At 33.1% G+C, this 26,302-nt stretch overlaps 3 protein-coding genes across 3 annotated transcripts; 1 reads left to right on the top strand and 2 right to left on the bottom strand.

The window, feature by feature from the left end:
* Positions 1-10,705, bottom strand: LOC111418606 (coiled-coil domain-containing protein 22 homolog). Its single transcript, XM_023051174.2, has 5 exons — positions 10,529-10,705; positions 9,645-10,473; positions 9,357-9,590; positions 386-691; positions 1-330 (listed from the first exon to the last, which is right to left on the bottom strand). The coding sequence occupies exons 1-5, from the start codon at positions 10,576-10,578 to the stop codon at positions 85-87; spliced, it is 1,665 nt and encodes a 554-aa protein (XP_022906942.2). The 5' UTR covers positions 10,579-10,705; the 3' UTR covers positions 1-84.
* A 171-nt stretch (positions 10,706-10,876) lies between these two features.
* LOC111418603 (zinc finger protein 184-like) lies at positions 10,877-21,578 on the top strand. The gene is made up of 4 exons (XM_023051169.2): positions 10,877-11,124; positions 11,175-11,607; positions 21,090-21,328; positions 21,386-21,578. Exons 1-4 carry the CDS (start codon positions 10,942-10,944, stop codon positions 21,560-21,562), a joined length of 1,032 nt encoding a protein of 343 aa, XP_022906937.1. The 5' UTR covers positions 10,877-10,941; the 3' UTR covers positions 21,563-21,578.
* Positions 21,349-22,361, bottom strand: LOC139431675 (protein KRTCAP2 homolog). Its single transcript, XM_071199764.1, has 2 exons — positions 22,085-22,361; positions 21,349-22,012 (listed from the first exon to the last, which is right to left on the bottom strand). The coding sequence occupies exon 2, from the start codon at positions 21,975-21,977 to the stop codon at positions 21,576-21,578; it is 402 nt and encodes a 133-aa protein (XP_071055865.1). The 5' UTR covers positions 21,978-22,012; positions 22,085-22,361; the 3' UTR covers positions 21,349-21,575.
* Positions 22,362-26,302: the final 3,941 nt, after the last annotated feature.

The following is a 26,302-nucleotide window of genomic DNA, read 5'->3' as shown; positions in this document are numbered from 1 at the left end:
TTGAATATAAAATAATCCATCTAAACTGACAAATATAAACAATCAATAAAATAATATAACCTCACACTTTTTTATTTCTTAATCCTACCCCTTTTTCTCATTTTCCAAAGCAAGAATCTCCTTTTTAACATTTTGTAAATCAACATTAACCCTTTCCAAACTGACCCCGGTTGATTTCATCACTTCTGAGTCGATTTGTTCTTGTAAATTCCTCGATTCACGTTCTGTTAGACCTAATTCAGTGATCGCTTGAATTATTGCCCCACAATCGCTATGCAAAGTTGCCAAGAGTTTATATGCACTTCTAGACATTTCATCATGAATTGCATTCTAAAATTAAATTATTTTAAAAATTTAGTTAATTGAATTGAATTAATAGACAAACCCGAAAAATAAGTTCATCAGAAAGTGTAAAAGATCGATCTAATTGGCCGTTTAAGTTATTAATTTCCTTTTGAACATGTTTAGTATCATCCAAAATTTTATCAATTTCTTTATTTTGTTTGTTGATGTTCCCAATTATTTCCAAAATTCGTTTTGTGTAAGCCGATCTTCCTGTGTTCTTTCCAATTCGCTCGCATTCCTCTTTTAAACCTTTCTCCATTTTTTCTTTACTTTTTATATCGTTGCTTAATTGTTGATTTTTAACGCGAATTTCTTTGATTTTCGTACGCTTTTCTTGGATTTTTATCTAAAATTTAAAAAAAATTATTAAATGAAATTAAATTTAATTAGTTGTTCAACCTATGCAATGTTAGCTCCCATTTTTCTAGCCCCCAATTAGATAGGATAATATTTTGATTATAACAAGAGAACCACTCAACCGATTTCGATAAATAAAAATCTGATTTGAAAGCTTAATAAGAAATTTTGCTGAAAGCAAAAGGTGTCAAGGTTGGAGCCACACCATAGTTTACTGCCAGAAAAATCAGGGATATGTTAAATGCGCTGGTGAACACTGGACCAGCGAATGCACTAAAGCCAAAGAAATCCCGACTAAATGTTTCAACTGTGGAGAAAATCGTCCAGCGAACTACCGAGGATGCATTGTGATTAAGGAACTACAAGCCATCAGGAATAAGAAAACAGTAAATTCAAATACAAGAAAGCTATGGTGAAAAAGCGAGTAGTGAAATTGCAGAGAAAACTGTAAGTACATTAATCGATAAAAAGGCTGACAGTAAATTAGATCTAATACTAGAAAAAATACTTCAATAAGAAAAAACAATAAAAATATTATATGCACGTCTAAATTTCATTGAAAGCAACTTAAACCAAGGAGCGATTCAAAATGTCTAAAAAAGAGCAACTAAAAATAATGCTGTGAAATTCAAAGGGTCTACTACAGCATCAAAATACACTACCAATAATACTTAAAGAAAATAATATTGATATATGTGTTATCTCCGAAACTCACTTTACACGAGAATCGTATCTGCGGCTCGAGGTAGAAGTGCAATTATCATTAAAAGTAATATTGACTACTATTTGAACAATACAATTAGTACTGAACCACATCAAACTACAGTGGTATAGATTAAACTAGTAATGGCTTAATATCTAAGAGAACTGAAACATGCAATAGAGTTGGCCAACAGATAGAAGCAAAACTCCGGACCGTCGTAAACAAAGAAGAAGAGTTAGGGCTGGACTCAGATCACTCAGCAGTAAATTATTACTCTAAATAACAAAGCACATATATAACAAAGAACCCTTTTTATCACTAACTAATAAAACTAGACAAAATTACAAACTAGACCAAATACTACCACCCACACACGAAAACACTTACTCACCACTACATGAAATACAAACCGGTGTTCCTCAAATAAGTGTACTTGGCCCAACACTGTACTTACTCTACACATTCGACCTTCCTCAGACAACAGAAACTTTAACAGCTACATTCGCAGATGACACAGCGATCTTGGCTGTTGCAGAAAATGAAGTAGTTGGAGCAAATAAGTTACAATTGGCCTTAAATTCAATAGAAAACTGGACCAAACGATGGCTAATAAAATTAAATACAAATAAATCGACATACATAAACATTACTTATAAAAAAGTAAACTACGTCCTGGTACACTTAAATGGCACTGCAGTCCCTTACGCCGACACCGAAAAATATCTTGGTATGACGTTGGATGCCAAACACAAATGGAAAGATCACGTCAAAAAAAATGTGAAGAACTTGATATCAAATTTAGACACCTATATTGGCTTATTGGCAGAAAATCTACGTTATCACTAAGAAACAAGTTGCTAATATACAAGCAAGTATTAAAACGAAAATGGACATACGGAATCCAACTGTGGATTTGGACCTGCAAGTCAAATGCAAGTCTGATTCAAAGATTCCAAAACAAAGTACTAAGGTGCATAGTGAATGCACCTTGGTATATAAGAAACAGCGACCTCCATTGCGACTTGAAAGTAGCATCGGTGTCATCAGAAATTGCATCATTCGCATTTAAACATGAGACGAGAACGCACGAACATCCCAACATCGAGGCCATCCAGCTTCTCGGCAACGAGGATATTCTGCGTCGCCTGCAGAACACGAGCAATAATGCGGAATTATAACAAAAACAGTAGGTAATAACTGAAATGTGTGTTCCGCGTATCGGTGTTTTGATCTTAAAACTCTAAAAATATGATAATATTTATCTATATTATGTGTAAAGCAGTCTCGACCACTGGGAAAGGCTGCAAAACATTATTTCGTTTAATTTTGTTATACAATATTGTGTTCTACAATTGTGCTATGCATACTATAAAAAAAAATGAATTATGTATCATACTTTCGATTGTGACGTTGATGACTAAAATTGGTCAAGTAATTAAGGAGATAATTTATTGATGTGTTTGATTAATTGGTTTTTTGTGTTTTAATCGGAATCCTTAAATATTTTGAATCGTGCGGTTCGATATACGCATTCAGCCAGACGCACAGTGGTTTAACCTGCTATATTAGCTGGATAAAATGCACAAAGGGTTTTCTTATTAAGTGGTTTGTAACAATTGCAAACTACTTTCTAATGTCTCCATAAATTGACAATTGACAGGAATCTGCCCGTTTGTTCGGGGTTTTTTGGCAATCGCATGTAGGAAAGGATCTACAGCAGCCTCTTAAATCGTTACATTTATCAGCCCTGTTTTTTTGAAACAGCGTCTAGCAATTGCAGTTCTGTTTCTAAAATTTCATCTAAAGGTATGTAAAGTGTCTTGCAGTTAGTACATGTGCTTTTTTAAAATATTATTACGACGTCATTAAGAAACGAATGATGTAATGTAAATTTTACCATAATTGTCCGACTTTAGTCAAGCTAATATAAAATTCTCCGTTTGCATCCAACTTTTTCTAAAAATGGTTGGTTAAATCAACAACGAACTCACTCGAAGAGCTATGTTCGACGCGTGGCGATGTGAAGCAAATGTTTCCAATAGAAACTACAGTGTCTACAGTTATATAACAGACAAATTAAGACTAGAAAACTGCGATCATCACGTAACCGGATGTGTGAAAAAAGTGACTGAAGATTTTTGTGTGCATTTAAAAGACCGCTGGTAAAAATGTCATCATATACTAAAAAACCTTTTAACAAGAAAGGCCAAATGGTTCGACGGCATAGTTTAATTTCTTGGAATTGTTTTAAACGCGGCTTCAATAAACAGGCTCTTCTCGTGATGTTTCATCGCCAAAGGCACATTTGGGTCGTCCAAACAAGTTTTCGAAGAAGTAAGTGACAAAACAAATTAAAGACGTTTACTACCTGTAGTGGCACAATTAACTTCTGCAGAGCTGGTTTACGCAGCCCAGATTAGTCTACGCTCAAAACCGAAATTGTGGAACAAATTGAAATTTCTCCAATGAGAGCGACAAGAACTAAGAAAGCATATAAAAGTCCTGACAAACCTGTACCAATAACATTAAGAGGCGACAAAGCCTTAGCACTATATGTGGATGTGAAATTAACAAAAAAACAATACTTGTTAATTTGTAACCAAGCAAAACTACAAAACGCGAATATCTACCCTTCTTATCACAAGCTTTTAAAAGCAAAGAAGGGGTGTTATCCGGATGGTATAGCTGTCACGGAGATTACTGCCGAAGTAAAGCTTCAAGCTTTGTTTGATCACAGTATTCAACGTTTAGTTGGCAGTATCAGTGATATTTTAAAAAAATATAGATACAAACATAGATGGCGCATCAGGACAAAGTGGAAACAGAAATAAAAGGTCTTTCTCCGACCCATATTACAAATGAAGGCAAAGACATATTTGTGGATCACAAAATGGTGATGACGAAAAGGTCTGCAGTGTTATTGCACAAGAGTCATTTCAAGTGTTATATCTATGGTGCAACACCTAAAGAAATGAATAACTTGGCTAGACTCGCATCAACGCCTGTTGATGAAGGGCCATTCATTTTTGGGTTATCAAGTCACCCCGCGTGAATAAGATGCTTCGAATATCTGCTGCACATTACTTACAGATTTGAAGTTCAACCCTGACAAGTGAGAAAAAAGGCCCGGAAAATGTGGACAAGAAAAAGATTAATTCAAGATCGCTTTCGCAAGGAAATGATGGAATAAGTAATGATGGCAACACTGCTCGAAGATATTTTTCTAATCCATCGCTATCCAGTGCGATCACAGGAGTGAATGAGATACTATGAGATATAATTAGAAGTGGATACGAAATAAATTTGGAAACATTTGAAGAATATGCCATAGACACTGCTAAATTGTATATTCAATTATATAATTAGTATTACATGCCGGCAAGTGTTCATAAACTGTTAATTCATGAAATGGACATTGTTAAATATTCTCTTCTGCCTATTGGACAGCTTTCTTAGGTTGCGCGCAGCAAGGATTGTCGAAGGTCTCGGAGGGATCCCGCTAGAAAAACGTTCAGAAACATCAACACCAAGGATCTGTTCAATATGTTATTAGTTTCGCCAGATCCGCTAATTACAAACTGCAGAAGTCTCGGTCCTAAGAAAATAGAGATTATTACCGATGAAGTAATTTCATTATTAAAAAAGTTATCTCAAGAGCAGGAATCTATCACTGCAGAGGAGGGATCGAACGTAAGCTTTCGTTTGAGATATAAAACATTAAAATCCGTTAAAAACTGTTCTTCAGTTATACATAGTAATTTTTTCCTAATTGGGGCCTAAACTTTCGGGCGTCTATACGTGCATAAATAACAAGCCGAACACAGTGTCATTCCGAGGGCTGTACAAGGTTAAATGGACAGAATTGAGATCAGGCATTTTGTAATTTTCATAGAAGAAACTATGACGAATCGAATAATGTATAGATTTTCATAATCGAGTACATCGTTTACGAGTTATGACCACTTAAAAATGGTAATTTTTGTGTTATTTTCGGGTAAATTTGAAAGAGATTTCGAATCAAGAATTAAGCTTTCAAATGAGATATTGTTTATCAAAATCGGTCGAGTCTAATCCTATCTAATTGGGGGCTAGAAAAATGGGGATTAACTTCACATAGGTAATTCTTTACATGTGGCTGAAGTTAGATTCATATACGAATCTGTATCAGATTCAGATTCATAAAATTACAGTTGACCAGACAAGTATTGAACATATCAATTGAAAAATCGTTTTCTAAAACTACAGAAGTTGTAGCAATCTGCGACTACACTGGATAATTCGAATAGACCCTCTAGTATGTTCCCTATCTACCCTCATCCCAAGATTTGCTGTAGGAGCTGAGGGGTGAATTTTTTAATATTCCTCGTTTTCGATACCATACCTAAGTATGGGATAGACTGGGACTAGTCTAAATTATTGCATTAGGTCCTCTGGTATCCTTCTAGCCCATCAGCAACCGCAGATTAGTCGTAGGGGCCGAAGGGTGAATTTTTTAATATACCTCGTTTTCAATAGCAAAATTAAAAATTAAACAGTCTACCCTCACCCCCAGATTTACATAGAGGCAGACTGATGAATATTTGAATACTCATCGATTTTAATAGCAAAGTTAAAAATTATTTCTTCAACAACTAAGGACTGCAGCACCCTGTGAGTAATCTAGATTATTGCATTAGGTACTCTGGTATCCTTCTAGACCATCAGCACCCCCAGATTTGCCGTAGGGGCCGAAGGGTGAATTTTTTAATATTCCTCGTTTTCAATATCAAATTTAAACTTTATTTTCTGAATAACTACAGACTGCAGCATCCTGGCACTAGTTTAGATTATTGCATTAGGTTCTCTGGTATCCTTCTAGCTCACCAGCACCCCCAGATTTGCCGTAGAGGCCGATGGATGAATTTTTTAATATTCCTCGTTTTCAATATCAAATGGGAACATTAATTTCTCAATAGCTAGACACTGCAGCACCCTGGTACTAGTCTAGATTATTGCATTAGAGCCTCTGGTATCCTTCTAGCCCACCAGCACCCCCAGATTTGCCGTAGGGGCCGAGGGGAGAATTTTTTAATATTCCCCGTTTTCAAGAGCAAATTTAAACATTATTTTCTCAATAACTAGAGACTGCAGCATTCCGGGACTAGTTTAGATTATTGCATTAGGTCCTCTGGTCCTCTTGAAAGCAATAAAAATAAATCAAAATTTACAAAACACCCAAATTTTTTTGATTGGAATATACAAGTACCGTAACACCACTATTAAATTAATGAGCGACGATTTTTTACTGCTACATTCAAGTAAAAATTCTACAATAGTTAATTCAAAAACATTAACAGATAAGTGGTTGTCAGACTAATGCATCGATGCATTTGCGCTTTCATATTTAAAAAAAATGACTAATAGATAATAAAGATTAGATTTAGATTCTCTCAGTGCAATTTATGTTTTCCGGAAACGATTGCGTAAATTTAAAAGTATTCGTGGAAAATGTAAATAATTATAAGTACGTATTTATTCCATATAACGTAAACTCTATTTACTAATTATAGTTTACGGATATTAATAGTTTTAAGTATGTCAGAAAAATTAATTTATTTACTCGATTCCGGTCAAACAAATACGGACAATAATATATTTAACAAAATTAAAAAGTTTTTCCAAAGGTGTAATAAAACAAAAAGTCGTAATGAACAAATAAATATTAAAGGTTGGAAAATGGCTAAAGACCACAAATAGCCTAAACAAACAGATAGCACAAATTGTGGAATATTTGTTATATATTTTATGAACGTTATAGGAGAACGTGGTAATATTAATGATCTTTTTTATGTAAATAAACAATTGGATACAGAGGAATACCGGTTTAGGCTACAAACGTACTTGTTGGAAAATTCTGAAAATATTAAAAAGTACTGCCCTAGGTGTGGTCTCTATAACGAATCGCAATACATTTGTTGCAATCAATGTCAACGGTGGTATCATTTTAAAAATTGTGCCAATATTCCACCAAACATGTCTTTTGAACAAGCGTCTCCCGTTACCTTCATATTTACCTGCAATCTTTTTCAATTTAAATGCTTTAATGGTTCTCAAAATTTAGAAAAGTGTCGTTCAAGTTTCATTAATAAAGAAGTAAACGCCATATGAAAATTATAATTTCAAATCAAACTAAATATTGAATAAATTTTAAATATAATAATCTAAACCAGTCCTAGGGCGCTGTAGACTTTAGTTCTTCAGAAAATAATTTTGCTATTGAAAACGAGGTATATTAAAAAATTCACCCTTCGGCCCCTACGACTAATCTGCGGTTGCTGATGGGCTAGAAGGATAGCAGAGGACCTAATGCAATAATTTAGACTAGTCCCAGTCTATCCCATACTTAGGTATGGTATCGAAAACGAGGAATATTAAAAAATTCACCCCTCGGCCCCTACAGCAAATCTTGGGATGAGGGTAGATAGGGAACATACTAGAGGGTCTATTCAAATTATCCAGGGTAGTCGCAGATTGCTACAACTTCTGTACCCTGTCGCAGGGTGCTGCAGTCTCTAGTTATTGTGAAAATAAGGTTTAAATTTGCTCTTGAAAACGAGGAATATTAAAAAATTCACCCTTCGGCCCCTACGGCAAATCTGGGGCTGCTGATGGGTAGAAGGATACCAGAGGACCTAATGCAATAATCTAGACTAGTCCCAGGGTGCTACAGTCTCTATTTATTGAGAAAATAATGTTTAAATTTGCTCTTGAAAACGAGGAATATTAAAAAATTCACCCTTCGGCAAATCTGGGGCTGCTGATGGGCTAGAAGGATACCAGAGGACCTAATGCAATAATCTAGACTAGTCCCAGGGTGCTACAGTCTCTATTTATTGAGAAAATAATGTTTAAATTTGCTCTTGAAAACGAGGAATATTAAAAAATTCACCCTTCGGCCCCTACGGCAAATCTGGGGGTGCTGATGGGCTAGGATACCAGAGGACCTAATGCAATAATCTAGACTCGTCCTAGGGTGCTGCAGTCTCTAGTTATTGAGAAAATAATGTTTAAATTTGCTCTTGAAAACGAGAAATATTAAAAAATTCACCCTTCGGCCCTTACGGCAAATCTGGGGGTGCTGACGGTCTAGAAGGATACCAGAGGACCTAATGCAATAATCTAGACTAGTCCCAGGGTGCTGCAGTCTCTATTTATTGAGAAAATAATGTTTAAATTTGCTCTTGAAAACATAAAATATTAAAAAATTCACCCCTCGACCCTACGGAAAATCTGGGGGTGCTGATGGGCTAGAAGGATACCAGAGGACCTAATGCAATAATCTAGACTAGTCCCAGGGTGCTGCAGTCTCTAGTTATTGAGAAAGTAATGTTTAAATTTGCTCTTGAAAATCTGAGATATAGAGAAATATTAAAAAATTCACCCTTCGGCCTCTACGGCAAATCTGGGGGTGCTGATGGGCTAGAAGGATACCAGAGGACCTAATGCAATAATCTAGAGTAGTCCCAGGGTGCTGCAGTTTCTAGTTATTGAGAAAATCAGGGTTAAATTTGATATTGAAAACGAGGAATACTAAAAAAATTCACCCTTCGGCCCCTACGGCAAATCTGGGGGTGCTGATGGGCTAGAAGGATACCAGAGGACCTAATGCAATAATTTAGACTAGTCCCAGTCTATCCCATACTTAGGTATGGTATTGAAAACGAGGAATATTAAAAAATTCACCACTTGGCCCCTACAGCAAATCTTGGGGTGAGGGTAGATAGGGAACATACTAGAGGGTCTATTCGAATTATCCAGGGTAGTCACAGATGGGTACAACTTCTGTAGTTTCAGAAAACGATTTTTCAATTGATAAGTTCAATACTTGTCTGGTCAACTGTAATTTTATGAATCTGAATCTGGTACAGATTCGAATATGAATCTAACTTCAGCCACATATAATATTCTTTACATCTTTGTGATTACTATTTTCTTGCAACTCTTCATATTCTCGCAATAAAGGTGTTTGAACCTCATTCCATTGTTGTTTTAGCGTTTCTAATTTATTGTTTCCATTTTGTACCAAATTCTTTAATTTTAATAAGTTTTCTTCATCCGAAAGTACCGCTAACGTTTTTGATTTTATTTTATATTGCGTGATGTGTTCTTTTAGGATCGATTCTTCTTTATTTTTTTTATCTAAAATCTATCGGGAATTATTAAATATTTTACTTAATTAAAACGTAATAAAAAACATTACTTCTTTTAATTTGATTCTATTGAATTTTACTTCATCTTGTAATCTTTGAATTTTTAATTTTTCATCTTCTATGATCAATAAGTTTTGGCCTTCATTATTAATATTTTCTTTCCCTACACATTCTTCTTGACTCACTTTATTAAAATTAACCTTCTTAACACATCCATCATCCACTACATCTTTATTTATACACATTTCATTTTCACTTTGCATTGTTACAGATTTCAAATCGTAATCTTTAAACAATAAGGATGCAATTAAATTCCTTTCAGTGCATTGCTTTGTAACATCTAACATGTTATGCACCCAATATTGTTTGCGATTTTCATTAACACTTTTACAACATTGAGGTACTTTAATCACCTCACTTTTTAGTGGATAAACATTCATATAACTTTGTTGGAAATAAATATTTCCACATTTTCTAACACCACTAATTAATAAATTTGATGGAACCCAAGGTTTACTCAAACACAATCTCACGTTTTCATTTATTTTTCTCTTTAATTGTTGAGTTATACCAAGTTCTTGTAATGGTAAACTGTCATCGTTTTCTCGAGGTAATCGCTCAATTAGAAACATTAAAACTCTCCTTAATTCAATTTCATTGCAATAGAGGATTGTTTGATATCCAATATCACCTCGAAATCCCAAATCTCTTATTGCTTCAGCCAGATTTGTAGCAAGATTTAAACGACCACTCATTGAAGCAGGTAATTTATGAGGATGTTTTATTTGAGGAGTAATCATCTCTAAACAGCAAGATACAGCGTCTACGACTAGATTTGGTTCGAAATGTTTAATCGCTGTTATTTCCTCATCTATCGAACTGTACATAAAATAAATTTAATAAAAATAAAGTGAGGTTATGTTTATTTACCCACCAATTAATGTTTTTTAAAGATTCTATTATTATATTGTCAACTTCCTCCATATTTATGGTTTTTTAATGATAAAATACAAAAATAAAATTAAAGTCAACGGTTTAATGGAATGTTTTTTTGATAAATCGGGCTGATTGAAAAATTTTAAGGTTAAGTCAGTTGTCAACGCTGTCAACTAAAAAGAGTGATTTTATTTAATAAATAATTAGATTAATAATTAAAAATTAGAATAATATAGCAATAAAAATTTGCATTATTTAATATAAATTGAGTAAATAATTTTAAATAAATTTATTTATTAATTTGAATGACATAAAACTAAGTGAATCGAACATTCCTTATTTTATTGACAGCACGTTGAAATTTGAAGTTTCCGAACATAACCTCACATAACCTCAAAAAATCGAAATAAAATGGGACGTTCTGATTTAAAAACTAATTTATCCGATTTCACCTCAACAGAGACAGAAACGAGTAGTGACGAATCGATTTCTAATAATAAAGAAAAGAAATTTAAATGTACTCACGCCGGATGTTTAGCAGCGTTCTCAAAAAATCGTAAATTAATTAATCACATCCGATTACACACCGGAGAGGTATATTAACGTAACTATTTAAAACAACACACTTATATGAGTAATTTCAGCGTCCATTTCAATGTAGTAATTGCACTAAAGCATACACAAACTCTTCCCATTTGAGGAGACATCAAAAAATCAAACATGAAAATGGAACAGAAAGATTAACATGTCCTTTCGATGATTGTAATCGAGAAATTGCGAATAAATGGGGGCTTAAAAAGCATATTCAAAGATGTCATGATCCTAAACGAGTTTATCCCTTTAATTGCAAACAATGTTCTCAAGGATTTTTAAGAAAACGGCATTTACAACAACACTCTTATGTTCATACAGGAGAATTGCCTTTTAAATGCGATCAATGTGACAAAGGATTTGTTACGGTTAGGGATTGCAATCGACATAAAAGGGTACACTTAAATACGTACACTTGTGAATGCGGAGATGTTCTCGATAAATGGAGTTTGTTTTTGGAGCATAGAAGAGAATGTCAACGAAAAAGTAAGTTATTATTAAGAATTGAGTTAATAAAGTTTGTTAATAAGTTTTAGAAAAATTCAAGAATCATCATGTGGCTTAAAAATTGATGATTTTTTTAATCAATGTGAAATGACTCAAAAAACATGTTTAAAATAAAAATAAAGTGTTAAAAAGTGTAGAACATACCGAAAATCACATTAAGCTTTTAATAAGTTAATTAAAAATGGAAAAAATAAACCTTTTATTTGCAAATTTCTGGAAATTTGAAAATTTGACGAAAAAACTCATTCCAAAATCGGAAAAATTTAATCAAGAAAAAGTTCTTTTTTAAAGTTAACAAATTAATATGTAGGACATGCGCAATAAAAATGTAGTTACATATGTACGTCGCGAATATCCATTCTCATTTGTCCAATATACAGGTGTCCCACGTACGCAACAAAGTACAGATGGGCCAAATTGGGCACTTTTAAAGGAAAACTCCTATTTCTATAAGAGATACAGGAAAAACGATATCAGTGTCTAAGGCTCGATTTTTATAAGAAACTTAATGGCGAAAACAGCATATCGATATCTCTTACGGTTTCAGAGATACAGACTGTTTTTCAAAAAAGTGCATTTTCGAAAAGTCGTCATAACTTTTTTCTTATTAATAAATCTTCCCTTCTGTGAAAACATTTCCAAAGCAACTTTTTAGGTAGAATTCGATGGAATAAGTTAGCTTTCCCTCAAAGCAATATTTTAACAGTTATTGACATAAAAATGATTTTTTTAAATGGATCATCCTATATATTTTTGCTAATTCGATGAAAGCATAAAATTTCCTTTCCAAAAATATAGCACACTTGATATTTCGTTCAAGTCTTTTTTGAAATATACAACTTTAAAACTTATATGTGCGGATTTTGAAAAAGTAGGCTTTGGAAATAAAAGAAAAACGAGATTATATTTATAAGTAATATCAAGATAGTTGGTTACAATGAATTAAAGCATAAACTCATAAACAAAGAGCAGATTAAATTAATAAAACTTATTTTATTATAAAACAAGAACAAATATACAGGGTGTCTCAACAAGACCGGTCATTAGACGTTTCTGGGGTTCTGCCAAAATAAAAATTTGAGAATTCAGACTTAAGTATTATCAATTGCGTTCTCTTCGACTAAAATATTTTCAGATTTCTAGCACTCGGAAGTCGCCACCTACTTTATTTTTCTAAATGGAACAGCCTGTATATTTTTACATATTTGGATTTGTCTGTTTTGAAGGTTTATAAATAACTTTACTTTTTGCAATTTGATTCGGTCGTTCTCGAGTTATTCGAATTTTTCTAGAAAAATCTGCTCCAGCAGACATTTGTTCAAAAAATTAGAAAACACTCAATTTTTGGGATATCAATTTAGGATTGAGAACATGCTTAAGCAACATGATGGAGTATGTTTTGGCGCCGAGAACGGTTGTCTAGAACGTTTGGTCACTTTACTATGGCACGTTAACTTTTCGAAATTTGGAACTACCATAACTTCATTTTTTTAAATGGCACACCCCATATTTTATTACTTGGTCGTCTTCGGTGTCTCATTCTACATCTTTTATATCCGATATATTCCATACCTAACATTAATAGTTTGGGAGATAATTAGCGTTTTTTGAAAAATGCACACATATCATATATGATAGTCATATATGTAGATATTTAGCCTAGTGTGCCATGGAAAACAAGCCTTCTCAATGAGTTCTTGTCAAAGACTCACTTGTGTACGTCACTTGATACATGTGAGCTATGCATGTGAGCTAATAATTATCTATTAGGTCCCTTAATATTAGTACTAAAAAGAGTTAATCGATAACAATAAGAAAATAATATTTACACAAGTCAAGAAATTCTTAATTTATTTTTTATACATGAATTGAGGCGTTGGGACTGGGCTCGAAATAAGCCAGGGTATTCAGCTCTTCCGCTGTATTATCTACTACATTTTTTCGTCAGTTGATTAATTCGTCCAAAATGCAAAAAAAGGTAAAAAATTTACCTTTTGTCATCGGAGGTAAATGTGGATAGTTTTCATTAAACATTCTGCAAGTTCTACTAAGAACTTTGTCGCACTTTCCGTGCACAAAAAATAAATTAAGGATTTCTTCATTTGTATAAACATTATTTACGTTATTAATATCCATTTTAACTGGTTTTAGACTCACAAGCATCAAACAACGTAAATTAGACTTAGACGTTTGTCAATAAGTCATTAAACATTTGTTTTCCATGGCACGCTAGGTTAATATCGATATGATATGTTAGCATTTTTCAAAAAACCCTAATTATTTCTCAAACTGTTAAGGTTAGGCATAGGACATATGGAGTATAAAATATGTAGAATGAGACGCCGAAGACGACTAAGTAATATAAATATGGGGGTTGCCATTTAAAAAAATGAAGTTATGGTGCTTCAAAATTTCGAAAAGTTAACGTGCCATAGTAAAGTGACCAAACGATCTAGACAGCCGTTCTCGGCACCAAAATATACTCCATCATGTTGCTTAAGCATGTTCTAAATCCTAAATTGATATCAAATTGCAATAAGTAAAGTTATTCATAAGCCTTGAAAACAGACAAATCCAAACTTGTAAAAATATACAGGTGTTCCATTTAAACAAATAAAGTAGGTGGTGACTTCCGGTATAACTGTAAGTGTTAGAAATCTGAAAATATTTTAATCGAAGAAAACGCAATTGATAATACTTAAATCTGAATTTTCAAATTTTTATTTTGGCCAGAACTCCTGAAACGTCTAATGATATAATATATTTGACTAATATGTTTCCTATCCCTACCGCATCCAAACTACTATTATTTTTCGCCACTGCTATTCTAATTGGATTTTTTAACATTAATAGATTTTTAAATACCTGCCTATCATTGACTAAATCATCAGTGCAACCTGAATCTATATGGAATTTTAAATCCGTTCCACTTGCTTGCTTATTTGTATCCAATTCCTTCATAAAGCATACACTTGTATCAGGAACACTATAATCAGTTTTCCTTTTGTTGTTATTCTTTTCTTCATTATTGACATAATTACTTCTCGGTTGATTACCATAACCTTTTCCTCTTGAGTACCTTCCAGGTATTTGCCCACGGATATATCTGCCACGTTGATTTCTGAAGTATAAAATAAAGAAACTACCCCTTCCTTTATTATACCACCAATCCTTTTTAAAATGTCCCCGTTTACCACACTTGTAACATGATTTTATCAGTCATAAATGCCATCTGATTAGTGCCTGTACTGTTCTCAAAATTCCAATAACAGTTTTTTCACAAAATCATATTTTAATTCCTTAGATGATAAATTTTCAATAACTGTAGCAATTGCTGCAAACGATTTAGGTAATGCCAAATAAATTACATCTTCATCTAAAATTTCTTCAAATTCATTTATAAATTTATTCAGGCACTCACCTTCCTTCAATTTCATTGCCAACATTTTCTTCTTGAGAAACATTTGCCCAATGCTTTCCACATCTCATATGCTGTTTCTTTTTCTCGTAAATGTTCTAACTGGCTATCCGCTACACATTGCACTATCAGCGACTTAGCTTTGCTGTTTCATTCATCTTAGACTGATCAATTACAGTTTTTACCATTTGTAGAACCCCTTGCTAGAGTCTTGCTAGTCGATTGCATCATGTTTTATTTTTAAGGTTACGTAAATTTATTTGTTTAATTTAACGACTGTAGTCTGGGTCCATAACTTATTAATTGTTGGTTATTTAAAAGTCCTTTATCTTGTAATAATATATTTATTTCTTTTGATTGTTTTATACAACATTTAATAATTAGCTCTCTTATCAATAATATTCGTCGCATTATTTATTTTTTCAATCAACAACTACTGTCTTTTATTTTTTTAATACTATCTACGTTCATAGATTTAATCATTCCATTTAATCAACAATCACCAAAAGCTGCGGTCAAAAAATTGGTGACAACTGCAGCATTGTGAGGCATGTTGAAAAAATACATTTCGCAGGTGCGCTAGAGGTAAATCATCAACAACAGGTTCGATCTGTTGCCTAAATATGTTCAAATATATTATTTGTGCTGTGCACCAGCACTACTCACATGCGCTTCATCTGTCCAAATACAATTTAAAGAAAAATTGCGTACTTCGTCACATTTTTCCAAGAGCCATTGGCAAAAATTCATGCGCCGTTCAAGATCTCCTGGTCTGAGGTAATGAACTTTGCTAGTTCTGTATGGCTTAAATCAGAATTTTTTCAAAATCCGCCTAGCTTTGGTTCTTGGAATTCCTGTGGTTACACTTAATTGCCGCGTTGATATCTGTGCGTTATTTTCTATTGCCCCTAACACTACTACTTCTAATTCCCCGTCTTCATTTGGTATATAAGTTTTTGATCTTTTCTTTTCGAATTGGCCGCTAGTTTGTTGATTATATCACAATCTTCTAAAAATATCGTTAAAAGGTTGCCGCCTCTCTAGGTATCGTTCATGATATAAATTTCCTGCAGTCTCTGCATTCTCCCCAGATTGTATAAAACATACTATCTATTAGATAATATAATTTCCTTTCCAAAAATATAGCACACCTGATGTGCTATATTTTTGGAAAGGAAATTTTATGCTCTCGTCGATTTTGCAAAAAAGAAAGATGATATATATGATATATAGGATTCCATTCAAAAAAATCATTTTTATGTCAATAACCACTAAAATATTGCTTTAAGGAAAGCAATACCTTATTCCATCGAATTCTACATAAAAAGTTGCTTCGGAAATGTTTTCACAGAAAGGAAGATTTATCAATAAGAAAAAAGTTATGACGACTTTTCAAAAATGCACTTTTTTGAAAAACACCTGTATCTCTGAAACTGTAAGAGATATCGAATGCGGTTTTCGCCATTAACTTTCTTATAAAAACCGAGCCTCAGACACTGATATCATTTTTCCTCTATCTCTTATAGAAAAAGGAGTTTCCCTTTAAAAGTGTCCAATTTGGCCCACCTGTACAGGGTGTCCCAATTTTGTTGTCCGCATAGGCTATCTCCGAAACTAAAAGAGATAGAAAAAAAGTTGTTTACATGTCATGATCAAAGTTTTCAAATAATTAGGTAACGCACTTTTATGAAAACCATTAACCTTAGGTAACAGAATAGATACCAAAGACTGTTCGAATCATACCATCACAACAAAAAGTAAATTTCTAAGTATTCTAAATATTCTCTAAGTCGAATTTACTTTGTATTTTTGAGATGAGTTTTTGTATATGTTGTTGTGGAAATTTATTTTCACTAGCAATCTGTTGAATGACCTGAATTTCCCTTTCCAGTTCGTGTTGTTCAAGATTTGACGTAAAGGCCCTGTGTAAGTAAGGTCGAAATGCTGAGAATTTTTGGTTGTTATCATGATATGAGTCCATTGTAACCATTGTACTTGTTTGTGTAGGTTTTTTATACAGGGTGATTTATTAGCTCACCATCAAACTTTGACATATGATAGCTAATCCAATTACCAAAAAAAAAATGTTAATGAACATGTCCTATTTCAATTATTTACGAAATTATAACATTTTAAAGTTTTCTGCAGCGAATTTATTAATAGTCAGTAAAATCAAACATTCCACAAAAACAAAGTTGTCATTGTAATATGTGAGTTTGCTGTAAGGTTTAATTATTAAATACAAGAAGAAACTCAAAATGTACGTTTATAGCACTGAAGAATATGCTGATATAATTTTCGTGTATGGTTTTTGCAATGGAAATGCTCGACAATCAGTACGAGAATATCAAGAAAGATCTCCACAGCGCCATTGACCGCATGTAGTTAATGTAGAGGGCGAAGAAGCTGTAATTAATGCTGTTATTAATAATCCTTCCATCAGCATGCGAAGAATAGCACAGAACATACATGAAAGTCAAAATTTTGCATGGCGCGTATTGAACCGCGAAGACTTTCATCCGTATCGTAAACAGAATGTTTAAACTCTACAGCCAGGAGATAATCAGCAACGGTTAACATTTTGTGAATGGTTATTGCAGCAATATGCCCAAAATAATGACCTCATTTCAAATGTTCTCTGGACAGATGAATCATGTTTTACACCAGATGGTATAAATAATTACCATAATGAAAATATCTGGACATTACAAAATCCGCATGCGATTAGACCAAGGAAATTTCAACAACGATTCAGCATCAACGTTTGGGATGGAATATTTAACAACAATTTACTAGGTTTGCATGTACTTGATGGACGTTTGAACGCTGTAAATTACAGATTTTCTTGTTGAACAATACACTTTTTGGTTTACTTGACGATATACCTCTTAATATAATTCAAAATATGTGGTACCAGCTCGATGGTGCCCCACCTCATCGTGGATGAGTAGTTATCGAGTGGTTAAACCAATATTTTCCAAACAAGTCGATTGGTAATAATGTTCCATTTGCTTGGCCACCTAGATAATCTTAATCTTAATCCATTGGATTTCTACTTATGGAGTCAAATTAAACAAATTGTGTATCAAGTGGAAATTAACATACGAGAACAGTTATTAAACAGAATACAAATGGCTGCTACTGAAATAGGAAATCAACCAGACATTTTAATTCGGCTGAAGAACCCTTTAATTCGTCGTTGTGAAGCATGTATTCTAGCAGAAAGAGGCTATTTTAAACAATATTTGTAAAATTTATGTGTTTTAAAAAAATGTAGCAGTTAATTATGATATAAAAATTAAAACTTTAAAGTGTTATAATTTCGCAAATAATTGAAATACGACATATGTTCATTAACATTTTTTTTTGGTAATTCGATTAGTTATCATATGTCAAAGTTTGATGGTAATAATAAATCATCCTGTATATGTTAAACTTTATTTTATCATGACATCGTGTCTGTGTAATATTCAGAAAGTTAATCCTATTGTCATTCTCTATTTCAACTGTGAAATTAATTTTGGGGTGTAGCATATTAATGTAGTTGTGGAGACTATCTATTTGATGTTCATTTTTAATAAATACTACGATATCGTCAACATATCTAATCCATATAACAATTTCTTCTCGGTGTGGGTTATTGTTGTTGATAATGTAATTATTTTCTAAATTGTTCATAAAAAGGTCAGCCATAATTCCACTCAGTGGGGAATATCTAATTGGCATATTATTTTTGTGTAGTTTTGGTAGGGCGTACAGTTTTGGTACTTGTGGGTTCATAGGTATTAGGTTGTTGCTGTCACTCATGAAGTCTTTTATTACTCTTATGTTTTCTTTAATCGTCTGTTTGGTCTTCTTGTGGAAATTAATGGTTGAATTTTTATTTATGGTCTCAAAATTATTTTCATTTAGGAACTCATCTGTCGTTTTTATGTATTGTTCTTTTTTCATTATAACCATTCCTGCATTTTTGTCTGCTGGAGTTACTATTAGACCATCATCTTTAATTTTCTGTTTTATGTTCTTGATAATCTTGTGCTCTTCTGCCTCTTTGTCTCTCTTCGCAGCTGTTATCGATTCTTTTTTTCCTTTATTAGGATTAGTTGGATATCTTTGTTGATTATATTTTCTCTTTCATGTCCTTTTATTGTTGCTTGGATTTCCATTAACAGCATTGGTAGGTCCTTTTGGTTTCTTGGGGCATATGTTAGTCCCTTTTGTAATAGTTCTTCTTCTTTTTCATTAAATACTGTGGAAGTAGTGTTTGTCAGCTTTGGATGAAACTTATGTGTTTCCGTCTGTTTTTCAACCTTTGTTTTAAACAATTTAATCGCCTCCTTAGTTTTTTTGATTATAAAAGTAGTGTTAGTTCTAGTTTTACTGCAATAAAAAAATGCAACACTGTCACTAGAACTAATATTACACCTAGAACTAGAAGCATTCAGGTTTAGCCGTCTTAAGAGATGCACGGCTAAACCTGTATGTTTCTGGCTCTTGCTCTAGTGTTAGTTTTACTTTTCTTTCATTAAAAATATACGACAATCTAACGCTAAACAACATTTAAAACTAGAACTAACACTAGACCTAGAAACATTCGGGTTTAGCCGCACGTCTCTCAAGACGGCTAAACCCGAATAATTCTAGTTCTAGGTCTTGTGTTAGTTCTAGTGATAGTGTAAAACTAACACTAGACCTAGAACTAGAAAGTATCGGGTTTAGCCGTGCGTCTTCAGACCTAACTCAAAGTGGAATTTCTACACAAAATTCGCAAATAAATCAGTAAATTAGGTGGATCCGAATGTAACGTGAAAAAAAATATGTCGCATCTGGGTGACAAAGAATCTGTTGTAGCAGCGATTTTTAAATCTGTAATGGAAGGGACACAGAAAGATATCGCTCAACACAAGAATAGTTTCAGTAAATAGTCTTCAGCCAGTAGTATTGTAATCTCCAAGCACTTAGTAGTGTTTTGGCAGCAGTATACAGTGTTCTGGAAGCATTAAATAGTCTTTGCCAACAATATCTACCTTTCTCCAAGCAATTAGTAGTATTTCCAACAATATTTAGTACTCTGAAAGTAGTTATTAGTCTTTTGAAAACAGTATCTTGTCTTTCCAAGCAGATAGTAGTTTCTCCCAGCAATATTTAGTCTTCTCCAAGCAGGTCCTAATCTTTGCTAGTAGTATATAGCGCTCTGAAAACAGTCAGTAGTCTTATGGAAGCAATATCTCGTCTTTCCAATCAGTTTGTAGTTGTTTGTTAGCACTATCTAGTCTTCTCCAAGCAGATTGTAATCTTTTCCATCAGTATTTAGCATTTTAGAAACAGTAGGTACCTTTTTTGGAGAGCATATCTCTTCTTTCTGAGTAGTTATTAGTCTTTTCCAGCAGTATCTAACATTCTGAAAGCAGTAGGTAACTTTTTGGAAAGCATATCTCTCTTCCAAACAATTATTAAAGTCTTTGAAAGCAATAAGTAGTCTTGGAAGCAGTATTCCGCCTGTCCAAGTAAGTTAAAATCTTTAACAGTAATGTTTAGCGTTCTGGACTCAATAGAAAACAACAATTTGAAAACAGTATCTAGTCTTTTCCAACTTTTTGAAATAGTATTTCGTCTCCAAGCAGTTTTTAGTCTTTTACTAACAGTATTTAATCTTCTGATAGCAATAATAGTCTTCTGACAACAGTATATAGCATTCAGGAACCAATAAGTTAAAGAGGGGGTAGGGCATCAGGTATAGATTTTAGATTATCTTTAGTTTATAGATGGTAAACACAGATATTTTAGTCGTTGTGCGTCGAAAACCTGAGAAACAACAGTGTTTCATCCGAAAATATGCGTTTTAACCAAATGTGCTGCGAAAATATGCTTAGCACGGTCGATGACGTCACAAAAAGTGACGTCACGTCAAAACTTTAAAGTAATTTTTCAGTAAGTTTTACACTTTTCGGCTCTTTTTTTATTTGTAACGGCTTACTTGAGTGATTATCCGTCGATTTTTAAGCGTCATGATGATTCTTTTATTATACCTACATTTTTTTAGGGTTGAATTGTTCGATATGTAATAAAAACTTTGCAAGTAAACATAACTTAAAACAGCATCAAGAAACTCATAAATCTCCTGATGAAAAAGATGTTTTTCTATGTCCCCACAAAAATTGTGAGCGGGTTTATTTATATAAAAAGAATTTAGATTTTCATATAAAGAGATTTCACGAAAAAGTGGATGTACCGAAAATTCCATGCCACTATGAAGGCTGCAATAAAATGTTAAGTAAAATGGTTGGTAAAAAATGAGTTAATATCTTTTTAATTTAAGTTAAATTTATTTATTTTTAGCAAAATTACAAAATACACATAGAAAAATGTCACTTAAACACAAAAAGCGCTGATAAAAAGCCACGAAAAACGAGAAAAGATAAAGGAAGCTTTAAGAAATCTATTAGAAGTAAATTAACTGGATTAATAACTTTAAACAATGAGATTTCTACCAATACAAATACTGAAATAGAATAAAATTTCTTTTACATTACTTATTTTTTTTCTTCCCCAAATGAACATTACTAGCAACATTAACTGGTACATGTATTTTCTGTGAATAACCATTTATATAATACAAAGATATCGAAGAAAACAATAAACACGTAGTTACACAAACTCTATGTAAAGTTGCAGTGGAAAATAGGGCTAATAATAAACATATTATTACTTCGGGAAACATTTTCGATTGAAACGATTTCCCGAAAACGCTTGCCTCTAAATTTCCGACGGCCGTAAACGAAAAAACGAATAAAAGCGATCCCAAATAACCACCAACAAAATGATTTAGTTGCGTTGAAATAAACCATTGTTTGTACATTTGCATACCAGAAAATAAGAGCAACGATACAATTAATGCTACTACGAATGATAATTGATTTGATAAAACCATTTTTATAAAAAATATTCGAATGTAGAGATTCTAACCTAAAAATAAATTTTAAGAAAGTGAGGTTAAGTTATCAAATTTACCGATAAATTGTGTATGGTTATACTTACGTAAATATTTATTATGCTATAAAGCGATTTAAGTTTAGATTATGTTTATAAATAATACTGTTTTAAAGAATTTAAATATTTTTAGTTATAAATTGTATGATGTGTCAAATGTCAAAAACGTATTGAATCAATTTCACACCTTTATTAGATTTTAAATCGTATATTTTAATTTTTAATTATTTTACCAAAATGAATTTTCTCGTTATTAATTTTTAATTCATTTTAAGTTATTTAATAATGTTAATGAATTATTTGAAATACATAATTCGAAACTGTCAAATTTTGACATTAACGTAACCTAAAATTTACAAAATTACTAAATTAAATTAACCAAAGAAATTGTATATATAGAAGCCGCATTGTCTATGTTCGCCCGTATACCGGTTTGAAGCCAAAGCAAGGGCATTTGTTTGCAAACAAAATAGACCTTGATCCTACTTAGGACTGATTGTATGTCGAAATCCCACCGTAAGATGGCACTAGCGTCTATACTGAAATAATTTAATTTTCCGTCGACCGTGTATTTATATGATTTATAAATGTATACAAAATCATTCATTAATGGCACCTATTAATAAACGATTTTCTATTAATAAACGATTTTAAGAAAGTCCGACCGAACTAAATAGTAGTCAATTTAATAAATATTGTCCAATGAAATTTGTAATACCGACCCAACCGACCACTATATCTATTTGGTAAGACTACAAAAATAAATTATGAAACATTAAAAGTGAGGTTATTTTGCCAGTGACAGAATTGGGAGATTTTTCAACGATGGATTTTCTCTATTTTGTTGAAAAGACGGTCAACGGAAAAATATTGTAACTAACTCGTATATTAAAATGCGATTAATTATCTCAATAATTAACGCGTTCGCTTCGCTTCGCTCGCTCACGCGTTAAAATATCTCGATAATTAATCGCCTTCATTAATAGACTTGTTGGTTAAATAACTATAAACCAACAATTTTATTATTAATAGTGGGAATGCTGACAGACAGCAATAACAATTATTACCAGTATCATTCTTTTAATTTAAAAAGTAGAGATTCCAATTTGTGTTATATTTATAAATTTGTCGCTAACTTCATCTTTTAAAAAGTTGAAGTTTATTCAGAATGACAGATAAAAACGTCATTTTAAAGTGTTTTTTCGGTAAGAGTATAATAAAGTAATAATGGTATGATTAAATAATTAGATTATAATTGACATTATAGCTTTGTTTCAGCTAACGTTACAAATTATTGGAAGCTCGTCAGATGCAATCTCACATGTCATATGATGCAGTGATATTCAAATGTGTGGCATTATTTGACAGGTGTAATTGCCATAGTAATTGCATCTGAGGAATTCCCAACCAGTCGGAACGTTAATTGGAGCCACCGTTAGTGGCTCCAAACATTTTCCAAACAGTTATTCTGTGGTTGGAGTTTTTTTATATAAACCCAATCCAACCTGTATTCTAGTGGTTCGGTTCTTAGCTGAATAATTCCAAAATATCCCCAACAGATGGCGCAACATGCGTTCAATTTTTAGTACGAAGTTTTTGTTTAGAGAGTTTCATTTTTACGAAGCTATTTTCTATGGTTGTTATTGTAGAGAAAACGGTATTAAACTACTTTCATTTCCGCCGCACTAGGGCACATTTGGCCGCCACCCACCAAATGCAGCCTCTAGATGTCCGGATCTATGGGCCATTTAAATCAAGGTGTAAAGCATCATTCAACGACTTTTTGAACTCCAATCCTAGGATAACGATTAAAATAAATCACATTCCTCAACTTTCACGTGAACCATTCTTATTATCATTTACCCCTATAAACATCGTGAAAGCGTTTGCCGAGGGGTATTTCGCAGGGGAATTTTGGTGTACAATCTTCAGGAATTAGTAAGGAATTAGAGGAATTAGTGTGGAATTAGTGGGGAATTAGAGGAATTAGTGGTGAATTTGGGTAATTACTCTGGAAATTCGGGGAATTAATAAGAGAATAATGGAATTAGTAGGGAATTAGTGGGGAATTAGTATGGAATTAGAAACAAATTGGAAGAATTTGGAAGCGAAGTAGATTGCGCAAAATGGCGTCGTGTCGCATAAAACTGCAAACGCGTGATCGCCCTCTTTGATTTTGGTTCTACAAACGCATGGGTGTAGTTGGAGAATGGATGAAGGAGGAAGCTAAAAAATTTGGCATCAGAATTATGGGATTTTCCTCAGACGGGGATACTCGGCTTTTAAGAGCTATGCGTTTAAATACTTTGAAGTCTCGTTTAGCACCTGAATATAAAAAAAATAACAAAACAACCCCAAAAGATTCTGAGCTACTCCATTCTTTGCCAGTTCCAGATTGGGAGTGGTACCACTGCAACTTCGAAAAAAATGATGAATGTTATGTACAGGACACCACCCATATTTTAACAAAAATGCGTACTCGTTTCCTAAAATCAGGAATAAATTTGCCAATTGGGAAATACACTGCCACCTCTAGTCATCTCAGGGAATTGATCTTAAAGGTTCCAAAAGACAAACATCTCCTGACAGATTCTGATCTCAAAAGTGAAGACAAGATGAATTTTGCATCCGCAGAAAAAATGTGCAGTTTAATAGTAATTGAACAACTGAATAAGGAAATTCCGCAAAGTGAAGGTAGTGTGGCGTATCTTAAGCTTATGTACTACATCGAATCGTCATTCTTAAATTCCAGCACTGAGTTGGGTACTAGATTATATCGCATCTGGTATGTTGTATTTTTTACTAGGATCTGGAGAGCCTGGATTCAAGGAAAAAAAGAATATAAAATAACAGATAACTTTTTAACCAGTAATTGATTAAACTAATATGGAAGCTTAAAAGCGGTGAGTTAAAACCAGAGATGTTCAGTATCGGTATTTTTGGTAGCCAAGCATGTGAATCCTTATTTCGGGCTGCCAGGTCCATGACCTCCACGTATTCAACTATAATAAATTTTAGTATAAAGGATATGCTAAACCGAGTTGAGAGAATTAAGACAACAATTGATACAATAAACTATCTTAGGGGAACTTTTACATTTCCAAGGGAAGACAAAAGATTACAAAACAGCCTGAAGAAAGAAAATTTACCACGTGAAAAAGAAATTCTCAATTTGGATATCAAAGCTACAGTTGAAGAAGCTTTACAAAATGTCATAGAGGACATGAAACAATTTGGAATCAATGCACAAGAAAATGATTGGAAATATATGCAAGTACCGTTAATAAGACACAAACAAAATAACGAAGGAACACAGGAGAATGAAGACATCGACGAAGACGACGTTGAAGCTGACGAAAACCCCGAAGAAAATGAAATTGACCAAGATGTGGCAAAAACGAATAATATCAGTAATGATGACGATATAGTTATGGACGAGGTTATGGACTTAATTTCTAGCGAGAGTTCTAATGAAGATCGCAAATGTGATAGTTTGGGAACGAATTCTATAAGTTTAAAAGACTTTTCCGAAAAAGTGCATAATGTATCGGAAAAATCACCATATGTAAAACTCATTGTCGGTAAAAATTCTTCAATTATTAAAAAGTCATCGTACTGCTGGCTTTTAGATCAGTCTAACGGTAGACTAAGTACTGACCGATTAAAAAGATTTATAGGCAGTACAAGAAAAATACCGAGAAAAACACCTTTCAAAAATTCCCTGCCGACCTTGACTAAACAGAAGCTACCCATGGATCAGGCTAGTTGCACAAGCAGTGACTCATCCATTGACTCAGACGTGATGGAACTCGACGACTTCGATGATATGGAGGACTTGAGGTACTCTTAGAAAACTATTACGAGATTTTCTATGACCAATCGTGGTTTATAGGTCGGATAATTGAAGATAGAGGAAACGCACATTATAAAATAAAGCAGAGCCTCTGAAAGCAGAGCTCGACACATTTATTTGGCCCCGAAAAGAAGACATTGATACCGTTCATAAAGATTTTATTTTTTACTGTCCTATTAATTTAATTGGTGGCGGCCCATTTCAAATAAAACGGGCAGACCAACTTAACATTAAGGGCACATATAAAGCGTTTAAAAAACAGTAATTTTTTATTTTTGTTTAATAATATTATACACTAGAAAAATTATGTTTAGTTTTATTATAAATAACCTGTACTATAACCTGTATCTTTATGTAAAAATAAACTGTTTTTTTTCTAGCTTTTTTACCAACTTTTTTTATTTTAATACGTA

This window comes from Onthophagus taurus, chromosome 11 (genome assembly GCF_036711975.1).
Source record: "Onthophagus taurus isolate NC chromosome 11, IU_Otau_3.0, whole genome shotgun sequence".
In the NCBI taxonomy this organism is placed as follows: domain Eukaryota; kingdom Metazoa; phylum Arthropoda; class Insecta; order Coleoptera; family Scarabaeidae; genus Onthophagus; species Onthophagus taurus.
This window is presented reverse-complemented; position numbering and strand designations above follow the sequence as displayed.

Coding starts and splice junctions, on each gene's coding strand:
- LOC111418606 (XM_023051174.2), bottom strand. CDS start 10,578: ATGGAGGAAGTTGACAATATAATAATAGAATCTTTAAAAAACATTAAT. Junction 10,474..10,528: donor TCTTTAAAAAACATTAATTG/GTGGGTAAATAA, acceptor TTTTATGTACAG/TTCGATAGATGAGGAAATAA. Junction 692..9,356: donor AAAATAGTAATCACAAAGAT/GTAAAGAATATT, acceptor TTTAAATTTTAG/ATAAAAATCCAAGAAAAGCG.
- LOC111418603 (XM_023051169.2), top strand. CDS start 10,942: ATGGGACGTTCTGATTTAAAAACTAATTTATCCGATTTCACCTCAACA. Junction 11,125..11,174: donor TCCGATTACACACCGGAGAG/GTATATTAACGT, acceptor GAGTAATTTCAG/CGTCCATTTCAATGTAGTAA. Junction 11,608..21,089: donor AAGAGAATGTCAACGAAAAA/GTAAGTTATTAT, acceptor ACATTTTTTTAG/GGTTGAATTGTTCGATATGT.
- LOC139431675 (XM_071199764.1), bottom strand. CDS start 21,977: ATGGTTTTATCAAATCAATTATCATTCGTAGTAGCATTAATTGTATCG.